We start from the raw sequence: 19,651 nt of genomic DNA, 5'->3' as shown, positions 1-19,651 counted from the left end.
TTTTCCCACATTTAGGCTTTCTGACACATAACCAGGAGTCTAGCAAATCCATAGTGCTTTACTCTGCAACCCACTCAGTTCAAAACCCAATAGAGAATAAAGCAGATCTCATAGCTCCTCCAAGCTGAGCCATTGGGCAGGTGCTTTCTGCAACCCAGTCAGTCCAAAACCCAAGAGAATAAAGCAGATCTCATAGCTCCTCCAAGCTGAGCCATTGGGCAGGTGCTGTCATCTGCATTTTTGGGTTGGAGAAGACATACTCAGTGCTTTTTTGGCCCTTGAAGTCAGCACATGAAGCTGCAAATCCAGGGAAAGCCCTTCTACCTGGAAAAAAAGATTACTCCAAAGCATCAATTTAATCTGCTGTGATTAAGCACTTTCCTCTGTGGGTATAATGAACACCTCTTGAGCTGCCAGCAATGGCAACGAGTCAATTAAACCACTGCATTAGCTGTGATGAGCTCCACCAGCCCATCCATGGCTGTTGGGGATGGGACATCCCATTGGTTTTTCTGGCAGAGATGTGAGGTCCAGATGTAACCTCACATCTGTCCTCCATGGCTGGTCCATGGCATGTGGATTTCTCTGTGCAGATGTCTGGGGTAGGTTAATCCCATGATCCACCAGAAATCAGATCTCTGGATATATTTGCTGCCAGTGAAAGCATTTGTGCAGGAAGGTGACATCAGGTAGGGCTAGCGGGGCTAGTGAGTTGCTGGGGTCCAACCCTCTCCCTCTTGCCAACCCCAGGTCTGCTCATCTACTTTGGCTATGGGATGTGGAACAGCACGCTGGAGATCAGCGCGCGGGAGGAGGCCCTGCACCAGAGCACCTACCAGCGCTACGACGTGGACGTCGACCCCTTCTCCGTGGACGACGGCTTCTCCTTCGCCCCTGAGGGCGAGAGCTACCCAGCCTGGGGTCCTTCTGAGGACAAGAGCTTCTCGTACCAGCAAATGGCAGGCGCCAAGGAAAGCCATCGGACAAGTGGCAGGTCGAAAAGCAAAGGCCGGCACAAACCGCCGTCGGATGCTCTGATCGCCAACGACGAGTTGGACTACTCGCCCGAGTAGTGGGACGGGCAGCGGGGCGCCGCGCCGCCCAGGCGATGAGGAAGGGTGCCCGTGGCTCCCCCATCCTGCCCCATCCTCCCCGGGTCCTCCACCACCGCCCTGCTCACCTCTGGTACTCGGGACGCGCTCTGCGATTGCCGTTGACCCCGAACCAAAACCGCCCGTGGCCCGTCCCAGCTCCACCAGTGGGGTCTTGTTCCAGTGAATGCTGGCTGATCCCCCAGCACTGGCTGATCTCCCAGCACCAGCTGCACCAGTGGGGGCAGCGGAGTGGGAGATGTGCCAAACCAGGAGGGTGTTGAGAGGTGGAAGGAGCCACATGAAGGGACAAGTCAAACTGTCCCTGGGGAATGTCCACCCAATGGCCGCAGAGGTGGGATGCCACTCCAAAAGTTTTGGCTCTTTCTTGGCATGTGTGTTTTTTTCCTTTGATCCACCTAGAAATGATAGCTGAGCCAGAGGCACAGAGAAGTGGGTAGGTGCAAAATGGAGATGGACACACTCGTCCCTGAGAATAGCTCAGAGGTGCATAGTTGGTTCCAGTGTTTCCATGGCCCATTCTGGCACGCTGCACAGAGCAGTGCTTCCCCCACGTCCACCACCACACCCCAAACCCCAATACTGTTATTCAAAATTAGTCCATGTCTCAGTCCATCCTTTAAGTCCTAGCATGCCCAACACCCCAGATCTGTGGCTGGGAGCCTGATCCCATTCCTGGTCACAGTGAGGGCTGTGACCCACTCAGCTCAATCCTCTTTGTACAAATGGTCAACATTCCTCTGAGCATCACCAGTCTGAGGTCGGGCACTGCTTCCACCACCTTGTGTCTTGCAAAAATTCCCTCATCGTGCTAGGCACCTTCCAGTGCTCATCTGCCCTCAGTGCTCCAGACACCCATCCATGCCCTCACAAAGCAGCATCCATGGGTCAGCCACGTCTGGGCAGAGCTGGGCCATGGGTAGCAGGCAGAGAGGACTTGGCGGCTGAAATCTGGCTCCCTACTGCCATCTGCACCTTGTACAATAGTCTCTGGTTTTGACCTTGGCTTGGTGGGTGCTGTATGAAAAACACTGAAATGCTGCTCATTCCGTAAGTGTCCGTACTTCAGTCTGAAACCAAACAGAGCTGGTGGCTCGCGGGGCAGAGGTGGTCAGCAGGTGGATGTTAAACCCCCTGAACATGGCCATGGTCCCCAGAAGTGCCATCAGACTCCCTGCTGCCTGTGTCCCCACAGAACTGTCAGTCAACAGTGCATATCAGCAGGTCCAGTTGTGGAGCCCATCATGCTTCATGTAAAATACTGTGGTGGAGGAACATTTTTGAATAAACAGTAACCAATCAGGCAGCAACTCCCATCCTCCCCCCAGCTGCTGAAGGCTGCAGATGGATCCATCCCAGGGTCTCCAGTGCAGCCCAGACCAACCTCCAGTACCATGGGCTGCTGCTGGCATCCCAGTAGACAATTTAACATCAACAGGGGCAAGATTTCCAATATGGAAATGTCCTCATGGATACTGAGAATCATTAATGCTTTGGTACACTGGATGAGGCTCAGGCTCCCAAAACACCTGCCTGGTACCCTCTGTGGGCAAGCAGGTGCAAAGGGTGCCTGGACCTGTGCCCATCCCCATCACTCCTGAGATGCAAGGACTTGATGGAGATGCTCTGCCTGGGGCTACAGGAGTATCCCTCCAGCTCCTGTCCCAAACAGTGGCAAACTACAGCCCTTTGCCCAGTGGAGAAGAACATCCAGTGCTACAAATCTTAACCTGGAGTGCTCCGGGCAAGCCAAGGGAAGTTTGGCCTCTGCAGCATCTTCAGGGTGGGAGTGTAGATTTGGCTAAAGGACCCGTAAGCTTTGCTCTGGCATTGACTCCTGCTGCCCACCCCTACCACGCTTCTACAAGGAGAAATCCTGAGTGTGTCCCACTGAAAAGCTGTTGCAATGTGCGCTGCTCATGGGACAGCTCAGGAAACCTCTGCAGCAGCACTGAGCTCCTCTTGTGACAGTCACCACCCACCCATGCTTGGCTGCTCTCGTCCTTGATGCCTTAGAAGTACCCAAGAGAGATGGCACCTCGCAGGTCTGGCTGTGTGTTTTCAGGGAGAAAGATTGATGCTATTTTCCTACCAGCTCTTGTACTATACCACATGCAAGGTAGTCGTTCTCATCCTGCTTCCACACGGTATTTGGGCATCTGCTGAGCCACAAACTCATGCCCAAGCACCCTGTTGGGTCAAAGCCTGTTCTTCTTGCAGCCTTAATCTCTTGCTATGGAGCAGTTACCAGTACCAGTGTCTGTTGTCACGTCTGCTCTAGTCATGCCGTAAAATTTGACAAGGGCTTGACCCCTTGTTCTTTAGTGTCTGTAGGAACTTCTCCATTGGATCTGAGCAGCCTTTTGGCTGCCCCCATTCCCAGTCACCCCTCCTCCTTCCCCTTCCTGGGGAAGATGGCTGTGCCCATCCTGGGACCACCAGGGAACAGCATTTGATGCCCCAGATGTGGATGGGCTGCTGCCAGCATTCACTGTGCTGGGGGTGAGAGCTGTACCACATCCCACCCAACAGAGGTGTTTAAGGGGAAGGTGACCAAGCCACAGGTCTTGGGGGTTTGCCAGTGGCCAAAAGCTGGTTTACAGGATCCCTGCTCCCTGCTCTGGGTGGCAGCTCCTGGGAGATGTGCGGGTTCAGCCTCTGGGAACTCACTTGTTGCAGCATTGGGCACAAGCAAAGGCTGAGAAGGCGAAATGTCCAGGTGTGCCCATCACCTCTGGGCACTGCTGGCCGGGGGCTGGGAAGAGGTGCCAGTGCTTGTTTTGCTGTAACCCCAACTCCAGCCTTTCCCCAGGGTGCCCTGAGGGAGGCTCTCACATCCCTGATCTGTCGGGAGGACGTGCAAGAGCGGGACCATGCTGCTCCCACCTCTGCTGAGAGGCACAAAGCCCCTCCGTGCCTGCCTGCCCTCCACGGGGCACATGCCCTGAGGGGCCAAATGCATGGTACAGACGGGGCATAAATACCTCAAACCCTCCAGGCCGACTCTGTAAGGTCTCAGCCCCTCACAAATTCACTCCACATGCTCACAACCCCTCAGTCCGAGGCCCAGCGCTCCAGCATCCTCCACAAGGCAGCAAAATCACACCCCAGCAAAGTGGGATGTTGTAAATCCAGCTTGTAAATGACCTTCACTTCGTTTTGTTCAGTCTTTCTGATGTGTATCTTGCTTTTCTTTTTTCTTTTTTTTTTTTTTTTTTTTGTGGTGTTTCTTTTGGTGTTTCAAATTTTTTTTTTTTTTTTTTTGCAGGTGGTACTTTCTGGTGTAACAATTCTCTGCAGTTCTGGTATGAAGTTGGTGTATTTGTTAAAAGCAGTTTGTTCTATCCATTTTTTTTTCTTTGTGATTTCCAGAAGCCCATTGGTGCATTGTACAATGGGGTCTTGTAGTGTGTCATGAGAAAGAAAAAAAATATGCAGATATGTTATGGAGTGATTTTTATTTTCAAATGACTGTGTTGTTGACAGCTATATATATAATACATATATATAAGCAAGATACTAAGAAAAAAAAAATCTAAATTTACCAAAATCTGTATATTTTAATAAATGCATAAAGCTTTATTGTGTGCCTTTACATTTAAAAATCAAAGAGGAACTAAGGGATTTGTAAAGAAAACCAGAGACAAATGTGTCTTAGAATTAGTTTCCATAGCAATGTAAATCTTCTAAATGAAAGACTAAACCAAAAAGTAATAATAAAAAATTCCCATATAATTTTTTTAGCCAGTCAGTACCTGAAGTTCTGATATTTTTTCAGTGCTAAATTGAAGGTAGAAATTAACAAAATCTTGCTATAAATGATTCAAAAATTCCATTTTAGAAGATCCATTTCAGCAGGCTGACTTTGTTGTTTACTTGTAGTGTTGTGAGAGAAAATGGCTCTGTTTACACAATAAAAAAAGAAGAAAGAAAAAAAAAAAGAAGGAAAAACCTAAAGCCAATGACCACAGATTGACTATTGCAGTGCAGAGACCTGGGGTGCACCAATGTCTTCCCATCTGCTGGCACTCACCTTTCCTTGGGGGAGCTGGGGTGTCACAGCACTGTCCCCTCCCTGCAGGGGGGAGGCAGACACAGCTGCCTGTCCCCTTTGGGGTGCTCAGTGTGTCCCCAAGGGCTCCTTCCTGCTGTCCCTGTTATGTGGGCACAGGGAGGCTGCCAGCTGCTCTCCCCGTCATGGGCATGGCATGAAGAGCTCCAGCTGGTCCTGATGGAGCTGGGGAGAGCTCTGCTGGGCATCAGGGACCTCCCCACTGGGGTGACCACCACAGCTCACAGCCACCACTCCACACTTGGTGTTAGGAACGGTGTGGAGCAGTTTTTCGATTCAGGAGAATTGTATTTGATCCCATTTTGAGGCTTTGGGTCAGCAAATGAGCACTAAAAGCCTTCATGAGCCAACAGTGCTGTGGCAAATCCAGACTAAGAGAGTCTCACAGGAGAGCAGGGTGCTTTGGGCAGGCACAAAGCAGGTGTTTCAGCTTTGATCCTTTAAAAACTTGAAAAGTTTAATGTTCTTTGTGCTTCCTCAGAACCCTTCCCCTCTGTGGTGCCAGCACTAATACCCCATCACATTCTCAGCCCCATCTCCTCACACCCCATGGTTGCAGATGTGCATTTTCCCCGCAGCTGCTGCGGGGTTGCTTTGCTTTGCTTGGTTTTTAATTCTCTTCCCTGAAATAAAACTTCTTCCTTCCTCTGAGCAGCACTCCCAGGGCCTTTCCAGAGCTGGATTTGGGGTCGGATGCTGGCAACCTGTGGCTGTGGGCAGAGCACACAGAGCCCCAGCACCACTCCCTGCCAAGGGTCTGCAGCACAACGAGCATGAGGATCACGGGATGGAAGATGAGATTGGAAGGGACCGGGTGCATCCTAACGGGGTGGGCAGAAAATAAATCCCCTAAACACTGCCTGGCAGGCAGAAATCAATCAATCTGTGAAGGAGTTCCCAATCACCTCATGCACCTCCCACAGCACCAAAACCCTCCCCCGGGTATCACATAGGTGTGATTTTGTTTGCTCCAGGGCTGTTTGCAGGCAGCATTCCGTGGGATTTCTGCTCCGAGGTGTCCCACTGGCAGCCGGGGTTAAGAGGGTGGATCCGCGGGCACAATCCACAATCCCCGGGCAGCCTGCACAAGCTGGCACGCCTGTGCCCCGCTCCGCCCGGGACAGCCGCCCATCAATGGCAGCACTGAGAGCATCCCCGGGCTGCACAAGAACCGCCTGTGCCCTGCCTGTGATGTCATGGGCACAAGTGTCCTGCCACCGCCCGGGGACATTGCACAGCGCTGCCCAGCCCGCACAACAGAGCCGCCTTCAAGGCTGCTCCGTGAGCAGGGCAGATGCTGGGAATGCTGCCCGTCCCCGGGCCAGGCAGGCAAAGGAGCACAGCCAGCCTCCCTCAGCCAGGCTCCTTTTAAAGGCTGCAGCTTCCTGCGTGGAGGAGGGGAGGTGGGAGCTGCAGCATCCTTGCCCCTGGCTGCGTCACTCAGTTTGGTGTCTCCACCTGAAGCAGATCGAGGGCAGTCCAAAATGCACGAGGCTTGACTGACGTCCCTGTTTTCCCATTTTTCATCATCCCAAAAAACCTGGTTGCTCAGACCCTTCTCCTCCTGCTGCCTCTCCCCTGGGGCTCTCCTCTTGCCCATGTCTGAGCAGCAGCTATTCCTCTTTTCCTCCTCTTGGCCTACACAAATTGTTTGAACTGAGTTAACATCTCTGGGAACAGATGGGATTTTGTATCAGTGTAATTAAATTGCTACAGCCCCTGGTAAGGACAGAGCTAGATCTTGATCTTACTCAGTTTTGATCAGAGCAGTGACCCCAGATCAGAATCTCTACTTTAGTTGAGAGCACTCTCAGCAACATGAGGTCTCAACTTCACGGTGCTCAGGGTCATCTCCACCACTTCAGGGGCTTTCTAATTCTTCCTAATGTAAAGAAACCCACTAGTGGGTACAACTGGTACAAGCTGCTACTGGGAGCATTGAAAGAACCAAAGGATAAGATAACAGACAGTCCCATGCAGGAAGATTACTCATATTTTAAATATTCTTCATTTAATGCCACAGCAAAGCAGTTTTCCATCCTGAACTGCTATAAAAAAAAAGAAAATCTCCAAAATCATTGGCAATCCCTGTCATGGAAAAGCTGGCTATGGAAACACACAGGAAGGAAGGAAATAAAAAGTAGTCAGGGGTTGCAGGTACTGTGTTATTTATTGTACAGTATTTCACTGAAAGTACAAAGGCATCATCAGTACTCACCAGAATTGTATTGTAACAGGTACATTATACTGCATGTTAAAGTGTGCTGCTTTAATGAGGCAAGACGGAACACAAACTTAGAGAAGAAAGAAAGAGTTTAAAAAAATGTAAAAATACATTTTTTAGTAACTGATCTGTACAAAAGAAAAAAAAATAAAAGAAACTGAACCAGAGGGCAGGGATTAGAGCCCCCAAAGTCATTTATAACTATTTAAAAAGGCACTGTTATCTACCATGTCATTAGGACCTTTGGGTTCTGTTTCCTTCATACTGATGACTGTGGGGGTGGGGGAAACACTGTTACTAAAATGATCAGACTCATACAAAAGTATTTACAGAGAAAGGCAGAAAAATCCCCTCCTCTTGTTCCAAAAGAGAAACATTTTCCCGGTGGGAGAGGACAGCCTTTCTCCCTATCCTCTCTCCCCAGCCGTGCCAGACCCGTGACCTTGAGTGGGAGAAATCAAACAGTGAGGATGGGGGAGAAGCCGAGTCCTCCTGACAATGGGAAAGTGTCTCTCTCATTTCTGCTTTATTGCTTTAAACTCTCCTATAATCAGGGGAGCTAGAAGATAAACTAAAGTCCCTAAACCCCACACCACATCCCCAAACCATCCTGGCTGCAAGAAGATGGGGCAGGTGCTCGGGACAAAACGGTGAGGACCAAGAGGTAGGGCTGGCTGGAGCTGTCTTTCTAGAGAAAGGGTTGGGAAGAGACGGGGAGAACAACGCTTCAAACTACCAGACATTTGTGCTGCTTTTCTAAATCTCCCCCTGGGAGCCTGCCAGCCGCGCGTGTCAGCAGAAGCAAACCCAGGGCACACGAACCCACCAGCCAAAGCATCGACGGCAGCCGTGGGACGCCCCCGGGCGCCTACACGTGAGCGCTCTTGGCGTGGGTGGGCGAGCTGGATCCCGAGCCGTAGTAGAAGCGGTTCTCGCCGAAGGTCTGCGCGTCCCCCGAGCAGCAGACGATGACACAGCCGCCGAAGAGGCAGAGGGCAGAGCCGATCCAGCCCGTGTACAGCGAGTAGCCGAAGCTCATGATGGTGGTCTCGCGGTGGGCGCACACCGGGAACCAGATGGTGGCCACGACGCCACACATGGCTGGGGACAGGGGAAGGACAGAGTTAGCGCTCTGAACTGGAGGAGGTGACAGCAGGATGTCTGGGGACAGAGAGGAAACTCATCCCTGCTCCCTTCCAGTCCCAAGGTGGCACCCAGAAGCAGCGGCATCAGGGCTGGGTCCGGGAGATCTCCAAGCAGGAGGAAACATGGGAGCCTCAGGAGTGAGAGATGGAGAGAGGACAGCCATCTCTCTCAGGCTCCAACAAGAAGGAAAAACAACTGTAATATATTTATATATCATATTTATATTATTTATTATTTATATTTACCTGACACAATGTAATATATTTATTAGAAGGCAAGCAGATTTGTTCCCTCAAAACATCTTTAAGAGGGGAAAAATGAGAGTCATCTCTGAAACCGATGTGCTGGAGAACTGCAGAATTAGGAATAGATTAGATATGCAGAGGCCATGGAAACCATACGGATCAGTGAGAGAATAAAATCTGTGGACCCATGTGAACTGGTTTAAAGCCCTATTTCCACATGGACCCACATGCTGTGTCCCCAGCCCGTGTCCCTCCTCATCATTGCAGTGACTCTGCTGAGTGGTCTCATAAACACCACCAAAATCTCCCACCACCATAACGCAGAGGTAGGGTTTATGAAATACGAGCAGAAAATGAGCAGGTACAAAATAAGCAGCAGTTAGGCATTGCTGGGGTTTTTTCACGGAAAAGGAAATGTCTTGCAGCTCTGAAAAACAGATTCTAGTTCCCTGTGGAAAATTTCTATCAAGCAATGGGGACAAACCCAGCAAGGCTCTCCAGACATTTAATGAATTTAATAAAAATGGGACCTGAAGAGTCTGCAGAAGCAAAAACGGGATTCTACCTAGGGACTACAGCAGGTCAAAAAATGACTGCAGGCTTCAGCTGTTACTTGATATTCCATAGGGGGTTTTTCCACAAAAAGCCAGAAGGCAGCTGCAGTGGTGCTGTGAGGTGACATGTGGGGGAGACAGTCCCCACAGAGTCCCCACATGCACCAGGGCAACGGGAGTTGATGGTGTTAATCACCTCCCAGGAGCAGGTCCTAAAACAATACTCCTTGATGGCCTGTACATCTGAGAAGAATTAATCTGTCAATATTTACTTGCCTCCGGGACAAGCTGTGCAGGACTCCATCCTTGTGCCTATCAGAGAATCAGAGCAAAACAATAACAGGACCATGGCAGCGTTACAGATTTCCACTGACCGTGTTAAAAGGTATCGGGAGTCAGTGTCAGAAAGTTAAGGTTGCAAGAGGGAAAAAGAAAGGGGTGAGAGTAAAAATAAAATTGTTTAGTTAAAGCGGAGAACAAACCGTAGCTCCTGGCCGGTACAGCAAAAAAACCATCCCCAAAGCTGCAGTTATTGTGAGAGAAAATATTTTCTTATGGAAAAGAGAAGAACATTTGAAGGATGCTTATAAAGCCAGAAATAATTTTGGGCCTCCTCAAAGGAAGGGCCCCGCAGCTTTGGAAGGAATTTTGGAGAAGGCAGGGAGGGGACAAGAGCATTTCTCCTGCGTGTGGAGCGGTCCTGCAAACAGCTCATGAACCTCCAACGCTTTAAAACAAAAATGTATCAGTTGGGAATCCACAAAGCATTCTAATGGGCTCAGGGAACAAAGCTGCTTTGTTGTCCGAAAAAACACAATCATCTTTTCTTTCTCTGTCAGCAGTAAATATATATATATATTTGTCTATAGACTATAAGAGCCTTATCTCTCCAGACCCTCCCCCACAAGACAGGACCGAAGAAAACACTTGCACTGGGGTGAGAAGAGCTCTCAGGGATGCTCACACAATGGCATCTCTTGTGCATGTGGCTCCACTACATGTAAAACCACCTTATTTTAATGCTGACAATACCAGAAAGCCGTGAAACACAAGCCAAGGGCTGTGCACGGGTTCACTTGACCTCTCTGTCCTCGGAGGCTGCCAGCTGCTGTCAGTCACCAGTGACCCCAGTGCTGAGCAAGAGGAATGCCCTGGAACAGGACTGGGCTTCATCTCTCTGCATAGATTAGGCTGGGCTGTAAATCCTCCCAGGAGATGGGAAAAGGACAGTCAGCAATTGCAACGTCTCTCTGTGGGCTCAGATTTTATTCTGCTTGTACCAAAGGGAAAGGCTGAAAATAAAAAAGGTGATTTGACAAGAAACCCAAAGAGATTGGAAAAGGAGTTTTAGGGCAAGTTTCAAGTCCTAAAATGGCTGCCCATGCGGAAAAGAAGTGTAGGTGGAAGTTTTATCCCTTCCCTTGTGCTAATGTCAGGACACCCCTTGCCTCTCTCTAAACAAGAAATCTTCAGACTGTAGAGCTGCCGTAGCCAATATAGTCCAGCAGGAAAATAAAAGAAGGTCTGCAAAGAGAAGGAATATTTCCTATTAGAGCAACCAGTTTAGCTGGGAAAACAGGCCTGTTTTGGGGCACACATGGAATTCCTGCCTGCTTTTTGCACCTGGAGTAGGCAAAGTTGTAAAAGCCACTGCCTCTACCTGAAAAATCCTCTCAGCACTGCATGGCATGAATGTCCTTGCTCCATCATATTCCTGTGAATCCACAGGGATACATCCCAGCTCCCAGTGTTTCCAAGACTTTTTTCACTGTGCATTTGCAGTAGCTCAGTCTGCTGAGCTGACACCCTCAATACTCCACATTAGAGATGTGTTGGAGTCAGAAGGACGTGCACAGAGACAAGAAGCACAGAAGGTGCTTGGGGAGCTGGGAGAGAGGGAACAGGATTGTTCTAACTCAAGGGACAGTGAGTCCCTGCCAAATTCCTTAACAGTAAGTTAAAGGCTTTTTGCAGAAGAAAGAATACTTTTCTTTCACTTCTAAATTTAACTATTCTGAATTGCTGACTCAAAGTCACACGGATTTCTCTTTCAAAGCATTTAGTTGAAAAAAATAGATACCTTTTACCTTTTTTTTTGTGTGTGTGTGTTCAAGGCAGTCTTTTTATCTTGATATCTATGATTTTACAAGTACACCTCATGCAATCTTCAGAAAAACTCATTAAGATCCTTTATTTAGTACACAATGGCTTATTTTGTAGCAGCAATTCCCACTAACATATATTTAATCTATTTTCCAGTGTCTGAGTCCTTCTCCTCCATTGGGAAAATGCCCCCTTGGTTACCAGCAAGGGGTCCTCCAAATCAGTGTCAACAACATGGGCTGGACCAGGGTTTTTCCATCAACACTAATGTGTGAAATGTTTTCACACCAGCTCAGAGCAAACCTCTGCTGACGGTTGTTTTCAGCCATAAATCAATTCTCTCGGTCAGATAGGATCAAACAGAGCCATAAACACATCAGCAGCAGAATAGCAGGGCGTGCACACAGGTTGCACTCTGGCAGCCTGTGATTATCAGTGGACAGAAAAATCAATGGAATATCTGAGCCCATTGTTTTCCTGGCAACTTTTCTGCTTTTTATATTTTTGGGGTGGTTTTTTTTCCTCTTTTTTGGCTCCAAGCTGTGTTTCAGTCTCTGTTTTCCCTTTTACCAAATCTCAGTGACAAACTGCCATCCCTTCCCTGAGCAGCAAGTGAAGTTTGTTTTGGGGTCAGCTCCCCTGTTTGCAGCCCCACTCCCTATTTCTGCTGCATTAGGGAGTGTTTTGGGGGTAATTTTCTTTTAACCAGAGCTCTGGGTGTTGCTCTCCCCTAAGAGGAAAATTCTGGAGCCTGTGAGGTTGTGGAAACCATGAGTGAGAGTTCAGTGGCTGAAGGGTGAATAAAAACAGTCCAGGGCATGTTAGTTCTAGAATATAATGGATTTTAACTCAGCATTGTATCTTTCAGAGCCTGATCCATGCTTGTTAAATGCTCTGGAATGGTGACACCTCATCTTGCAACCAGCAGATCATTAATCAACTTAAATAATGTCAAAGTCCTAAAGTCTGTACATTATTCTTCTTCCAAAGGGACTGTCTTGCTGATGAGCCTGGGAAAAAAATGGGCTTTGTAAATATAAATGTGGGTTGGTTTCCTCTTTCTTTTTTATTTTTTTTTTTTTTTTAAAGCAACCTAGGAGCAAAAGAAGCTTATTTATTCTTCATTTGTGATCTGACAAAAAGAGCCTTATTGTAATTGTGACTAAAACATTGTGACCAGGCTGCTGATCCCAGCCCAGATCATTCAGGGCATCAGCAACACCAGTAAATCATTCACCTGTAGGTGCTTCAGAGCTCACAGGGGTGAAAACCAACAAGATGTGGTCCAAATCTGACCCAAAGGTCATTTGTCTGCCAATGCCTCTGTGACACAAATGTGGGAGATGTGATCTTTCCTTTCCTCACAGGATCTACCTAGTTGGAAAGCCATGTTCTGCAGAGGGGAACCTGGTTTATGGAGCACCACAACTCTCCATCATTCCCTCACATTCCCTGGTGTCCCACTGCAGCGTGACTGGGATGGGATCGTGGCACACCAGACACCAAACCCTGGTGGGACTCTGCAGCATAAAGGATTTCACTTGTTCTAACACTGTGGTACCCAGCACTGCAGCTTGTCATCTCTGAGCTGGTCCTGTCATCCTTCTGCCCTTTGGGATTTTTAGGGACAATCCTCCTGCCTCCTCACCTGCAGCCATGCAAGCAGGGCTGACCTGCAGCATAGTTCTCCTTGACTGCAACCAAAATCTTGTGGCTTTTGTGGCAAAGTGCAGCTCTGCTAGACAGGGCAAATCCATCAGAGCAGACTACTCTGGCATAAAATGTCATTCACAGGCAGAAAACCTCCATCTTTTCTTTCACTTCTCCAAGCCCAAATGCATGACTCAAGGTTCCAGGGCAGGGATGAAGATCACATTCCAACATGGCTGTTCATTATTGGAATGTCCTAGACCTGCCCTATAAAGCTGATATTAAGACTTCCAGCTGTCCTCTTAAACTCCACAGGCACCTATAAGGCCCCTTGGACCCAAACCCTCGGATTTGGGATGTATGGACTTTGCTAACCACAAGGTGATGGAGGAGGACTGACTTGCTGCAAGGAGCGGCTCTTAAACTCCACAGGCATCTATAAGGCCCCTTGGACCCAATCCCTCAGATTTGGGATGTATGGACTTGTGCTAACCACAAGGTGATGGAGGAGGACTGACTTGCTGCAAGGAGCGTCCAGAGGACAGCCCTTCTGAGTGTGCAGCAATATTCAGTGCCCACTTGAAAAAAAAGAAGAAGAAGAAGCAAGAAGACAGGCATGATGTCAGTGCTGGCTGCCAGCGAGCAGCAGAGCCACACAAAGAGGCCCCTTTGCCTCTCCCCTCCTCCTCTGCCACAGACGGGTGCAAACAAGGCCCCGCAGGCTGTTGCTGAGATGACGAGGCCTCAAGAACATGCAGGTGTTGCATGGGGGACAATGAGCTCCACAGTCTGTGCTGCTCAAAACAATCTCCTCCACAAGCACCGAGGACGGGAAGAAATTCCCAGGGGAGCTTGGAGGCCGAGGGCGAGGCTGGCCAGAGGGGGTTGGGAGGCACAGAGGGCATGCCAGTCCTCTCCCCGTGCCAGTGCCATCCCTCTTCCCATGTCCGTGCCACCTCCATGCTCCTTTCCCTGTGGATGCCACAGGACCAGCCCCATTCAGTAAGGGCTTTCCTTCCCACATGCCTCATGCATGTCCAGGGAAAATTTGGAAGCTCTGCCCTCCCTATAAGTAGCTTGGAAGTTTAGACCCTTTCCCAAAAATCACCTCCACAGTGAACCAGCATGACCCATGCCTGCAGGCACTGCCCGTGCGTGATGGCCCTCCAAGAGAAGCTGTGCCTGAGGACCCCATGAGGCAAAGACAGAGGGATTCACAGCCCTCCCTCTAACCCTGCTTCATCCCTGCCTCCTCTCCTTGTCCTCCCACTCCTGCCCCTGCCTTTTGTCCACCCACAAATGCTGGAGAGCAGCAGGGCCGGCCCTGCACAAATCCATCCAGGCTGCCCGGTCCGGGAGCAGGGACGGGCTGCAGCCCCCGGCTGGGGCGGGTGCCTTACCCAGGAGGATGATGAGGATCCCTCCCAGCTGGGAGCGCCGGTACTTGGCTGCCCCGGGCTCGTGGCCCATGCGGATGCAGGGCAGGACCGTGATCAGCAGGAAGATGGCGGGAAGGCCCAGGACGGAGGCGGCGATCATCAGCGCTCGACACGCTTGGACATACCCTGTGGGCAAGGCAAAGGAGGAGGGTTTTGTCATTTGGCACAAGAAAAGGAGAGTTTGGACTACAGCTCCAGTTGGGTTAGAGCCCAAGACATGCACGGAGTATGGGAAATTGGTTCATTCTTGTGTAAACATTAAATCTGCACCAGGCACGGGGCTGTGAGGCTGCAGTGCAGTGGGGAGTGCGTGGACACGGGGTGTGCAGGCTCACAGTTTCCCAACAAACAAACAGCACTGCCTGGAAAACACAAGCTCTTCCCAGAGACACTGAGAAATCATGGAGCTGGAAAATACAGGAAGGGAAAGTAGGAGAAATTTTCTCTAGGAAGGAGTTTCCCTGTATCTTTTCATAGCAAGAGTTTGATTAAAGAACAAGATTTAAAAACCTTTGAAATTAAATAACAATAATGTAAAGTCTCAAAGGCTCTCCCATCATCCAGAGGGCTGAATAGCTGTAGACCCACTACTGGCACTGCAGGTCCACGGGATGCTGCCAGCAGCTGCCCCGAGGCAATGAGCACTGTTGACCTGGGAGGAGGAGGAGGAGGGGGGATACTCCTCACCCACAGCCACACCTCAGCACTGCACCCCAGGAGATCCCATTCCTCTCTTACCTGTGCACAAGGCAACAGGAAACAACAAGGACCAGAGGCTGTGGGAGTGTTGGGCAGGACCATGATATTTCTGCCACTCTGGGAGGGTCTATGTATCACAATATATGATTTAAAAATATTTATATAGGATATGTATATCTAAATTTTAAAATATGTAATTTATATGTAATGTATATATACTAGAAAAAAATTGCATGTAAGTAAATTATACCAGGTCATTATCAGCATGCAAAAGGAAAAGGACAAATGTCAGATTTGCCCCAGTGCCTAGTGGCTTCCCCCGGTTTTCAGGACAGTCTCAGCACAGTGAGTGTGCTGGCTCTCTGTCCCCTCTTATTAACAAAAAGGAGCTGTCAGATGCAGACACGGAATTCCAAGATGCTTCAACCAACACCAGCAAAGAGGGGCCTTGAGCACATCCCACTGACACACAGGTACAACACCAGGAATGATGATTTTACTGTTTCTGGAAACGCAGACTCTGTGTGTGTTGAATATTTCCTTGATTTTTTTCAAGAGGAAACTTAAAAAAAAAAGGTTACCTGAGGAGTTCAGGGCATAAAAGCAGACCCTAAACAAAGGAGATGGCTGTACCCAGTGTGGATTCTGTGCAACCAATCCCAAGTAAATGAGACTACAAACAATTCATTTTAAAAACTTGACTCAGACAAAGAAAGGCTCTAAATATATTTCAGCTATTGGGCACACCAGGATAAATTTCCCTCTCATGCCAGGCTGTGGGTATCAACAGGCTACAAGCAGAAATATCTTGCTTTGTGATTTGCTTCTACTTGAGGGAAGCTTTGCTCTCTGCTACTGCAAGACCCATTCACTTATTTATTAAGTTGTATTCACGAATATTTCTTTGGGGCAAACCTTCCTCAGTCTTCTCTACTGGATCAGATTTAACAACAGTAGCAGTAAGGAAGGCAAACTTACTGAAATAAAAGTAACCACACACAGAGAAAGGGGGAATGAGACACTCAACATTCCTAAGTGCTCTGTGCCACAGACCAAGCTCTGTAACAGAGAAACATTCAGGAATTATCTTTTTCACCTCTTGTAAAATTATCTTCACAACAATTTAAACCAGTAAATAAGGAAACATGAAAGCAAATGACAAGGAATGGTCATTTCTGCCCTGTCAGCTTTGAGACAGGCACCTTTGTCATGGTAGAGGAGTTGCGATCTATAACACAGCAGAATGAAGTGCTACAGAGTGAACAGTGGTTGAAACTGGCAAGCTCACAAACTAAACTTACAGGGACCAGACCTCACAAGACTTTGGCAGGTTTAATTGGCCCAAAAGGTGTATTAATGCTGATTAAACACCTTGCTTAATTTTTGCTTTCCAATAAACTAGATGAAAGTTACTATATAATTGAAAATATCAAGTTAAATGTAGTTACATCAGTTTGCTGTGTAAACGCTCTGTCTTGCCTCAGAATCCGTGGGAAGCACAAGACCATCAAGACTAATGATGATCTTCTGAAAGATTAAAAGCCATAGCAGCATTAATAATAGATGCTGAAAGATTCATTACGCTCCAAATCACTTTAAGGAATCAAACCTTAACATTTGTAGTAGCTCACCCTCCCCTTGAAATGCTCTATTACACCTCAGTGTGCTCTGTATGTTTTGCAGGGCAATCCAGAGACAAGATGTGAGAGGAGCAGTGAGATTTTTACAAAGAGCAACGATTAAATATTAACAGAATTTTAGCAGCCACAGAAAACCTGGGTACGATTAAAACCAGGTGTAAATCAATGAGAATCATGTTAAGAGCTATCATTCACCTTCTTTAGTGCATTTAATGGACCAGCTGGAGGAGCTTCACCATCACCTCCTGTGGCAGCAGCACCTTGCTCTGGGCAAGGCAAGGCTTCATCCCCCACTCGGGGTGGGAAGGGGAGGATGGGACCCACTCACCTGGCAGTATCAGGATGTCCACGAGGGGCTTGCAGTGATAGAGACCTGTTGCCATGACACAGTCTGCCCACAGCCCCTTGGATCCCAGCTCATCCATTTTCCTGCAGGTGGTGATGGTGTAGCCGCAAGTCACCACCCAGTCGTTGGTGGCCGTGGCCACAACCACCCCGATCCACCCGACAAAGCTGCAGACAAATCCGGCCAGGTGCAGGCAGGTGGCCACCATCTCCGGCTGGGCTGGGGACAGCTGGACAGGACAGTGCCCACGGGGTCAGCGAGTCCCGGCTGCTGGAGAGGGAGGATGGGACGGGCAGGAGCCGCTCCCTGCTCAGGCTCTGCTCAAACACTCGGCTGCCTCTGCCCAGCTCCCTCCCTGGGAGGGGTCAGAGCTGCCTCCGGCCCCACAGGCAGGGGAGGAGCAAGAGAGGAGCCCCAACTTCTGCCGGAGCATCCCAGCGTGCGAGGGAAGGAGGGAGTGCGCAGGAGATGCACGATCGCACCCAGCCGTGCTGGGAAAACAAACCGGGGGGGTTTATTTAAATGCAAACAAACAGCCCGACAGTTCGAAATTTAGCAGAGAGGGAGAAAGATTAAGGCAGTGCTTGCCGGCTGAACTTTTATAGTCGCACTGGTACGCCCTCATGGAAAGGTAAGGGAGAAATGTGGTGGACAGAGTTACTCAAGGTGGGGAATTGATCACCTCATCAAAGCCATCAGCACAGCTGCTGTAAAGGGACAAAATCAGCCTTGGGTCTCTCCTGATGTTTCCAGTAATTGTAAAAACATAAAAGACCTGCCACTGCTTTCTCCGCTGTGCCTGGGCTTTCAGAACTATTAACTAACACTCACTGAGTATTAAATACGTGTTTAACAGCACCATAGTCGCACTTTTGAACCCTCAAATTAAAACGAGCACCTTCTAACTCAGACTTTTAGTCCGAGTAAATTTACTATATGAATTTTAGTACGTTTGGTAAAACAGAAGCAGCCCACTTCAAAATGCCAGAGGTGCGGAAACTTCACATCTTCCCGTTCTGCACCAGGAGAAACGGGCAGGCAGGACATTGTGCGAGCTTCGCTCTGTATTTCACGGCACATATGTATGTTCTCGCGTGCCAGCACATCCCTGAGGATATTTCATTGCTGTGTGTTCTCCAGCGCTGCTGGCTTTGGGAAGGGAAGGTTTGAAAGAGGAGGATGCCGCATGCCTGCAGAGACCACTAGTGGAGAGCTGCCTGCGGTGCACGGGCAGGAACAGGACCAGAAAGTGACACAACAATGAATTTCATTCACTCCTCGAGCTGTCAGTGAGAGAGAAATACGGGAAACGCCACTCCGACTTTAAAGTGCCAGGAATTAAACACATCCTGCTCCTCATCCAAGGATATTTTTTGCATAGTTCTTTAACAACTAAGAGGAAAAACCTGAACAAGAGCATCCTAACTAGAATTTGTCACCTGCTCCTTAGATCCAAAATTCAAGGACATGAGGTCACAGTTTTCTGTAGAAGCTTTATCTGAACACTGGAGCACTACCGGTGTAGTTGAAAGTTCTTTTTCAAGAGAAGATAATTCTAATAAATATAAATTTAATAGCTGTTTTCATATTTGTTTTATATTGTTGATTATTCCTTGGCTTTTTTCTATACCTGGTTTATGGTATTTCTGCGAAGCCAAGCTGCCAGCTGGCCGTCCATGAAATTTCCTGATGTGATTCCACCTTCCTGCATGGCCTATCCTTCCACTGCACCCACCTCAGGTGTAGTGTGCTGTTACTGATATCCAAACACAAATCTATGTTGTCTAGGGCTCAATTCTAGATGGATTTAATCTTCCCCTAAAAACCATTCCTTCTTATTTACTATTCAGGAGATAAACTTGCAATCTTTTGGGTGAAAGTGGGGTTGTTCCACTTCTTGGACTGAGCAATTGCATTGGACAGACCATGGACACCTCTCGAATTCAAAGGAGATGAGAGATTTCACCCCAAAGTTGAGGTTTGGAATCATTTTACACTGTGATTGTGCAGGCACATCCTAATACACAACATAAGTATTTTTTAAATGCTGCAAGGTATTCATTGGTATATACATCCTTCTGTAATTCAGTCTTCTCCATTTTTGGTTTCCTTAACCACAAAAGCTTCTTAACTCCATGTTTTCCTTCACAAATGTATTTATCAAGGAGTGTGCAGGAGCAAGGAGTAAATTTGACACTTTGGTAACCAGCACTGTTCAACAGAGCTCTAGCTGCCGCCCACAGGGCACAGTGTGAATTATTTCATTAGTGTCAATAGAGACAGGAGACATTCACCATTTTGTCAGTGATATAAATCACACCACCAACAGTTAAGTGAATGTAAGTTCATACAAGGCGAGTGGACAATGATTTACAAGATCAATAAAAGAAGGAACAAGAACGACTTGCCAGCTATATGCCA

The 19,651-nt window shown here is 48.5% G+C and overlaps 2 protein-coding genes across 2 annotated transcripts in view; one reads left to right on the top strand and one right to left on the bottom strand.

Annotated features, from left to right (window-relative positions):
- Positions 1 to 4,326, top strand: part of SLC7A14 (solute carrier family 7 member 14) — a 29,746-nt gene extending 25,420 nt beyond the window's left edge. The window contains exon 8 of the mRNA XM_039713820.1: positions 751 to 4,326. Within this exon, the coding sequence (XP_039569754.1) occupies positions 751 to 1,073 (323 nt within the window). The 3' untranslated portion in view covers positions 1,074 to 4,326. The remainder of the gene's footprint in view (positions 1 to 750) is intronic.
- A 3,005-nt stretch (positions 4,327 to 7,331) lies between these two features.
- CLDN11 (claudin 11) lies at positions 7,332 to 17,598 on the bottom strand. Its single transcript, XM_039713570.1, has 3 exons — positions 17,213 to 17,598; positions 14,507 to 14,671; positions 7,332 to 8,509 (listed from the first exon to the last, which is right to left on the bottom strand). The coding sequence occupies exons 1-3, from the start codon at positions 17,436 to 17,438 to the stop codon at positions 8,277 to 8,279; spliced, it is 624 nt and encodes a 207-aa protein (XP_039569504.1). The 5' UTR covers positions 17,439 to 17,598; the 3' UTR covers positions 7,332 to 8,276.
- Positions 17,599 to 19,651: the final 2,053 nt, after the last annotated feature.

The sequence above is a fragment of the Passer montanus genome, unplaced genomic scaffold (assembly GCF_014805655.1).
Source record: "Passer montanus isolate IOZ18808 unplaced genomic scaffold, ASM1480565v1 scaffold29, whole genome shotgun sequence".
In the NCBI taxonomy this organism is placed as follows: domain Eukaryota; kingdom Metazoa; phylum Chordata; class Aves; order Passeriformes; family Passeridae; genus Passer; species Passer montanus.
This window is presented reverse-complemented; position numbering and strand designations above follow the sequence as displayed.

Excerpts from the sequence above, each read along its gene's own strand:
- CLDN11 (XM_039713570.1), bottom strand. The coding sequence starts at position 17,438 with ATGGTGGCCACCTGCCTGCACCTGGCCGGATTTGTCTGCAGCTTTGTC. Across the intron at positions 14,672-17,212 it reads GGACATCCTGATACTGCCAG|GGTATGTCCAAGCGTGTCGA; the intron begins GTGAGTGGGTCC and ends CCTTGCCCACAG. Across the intron at positions 8,510-14,506 it reads GATCCTCATCATCCTCCTGG|CCATGTGTGGCGTCGTGGCC; the intron begins GTAAGGCACCCG and ends CCCTGTCCCCAG.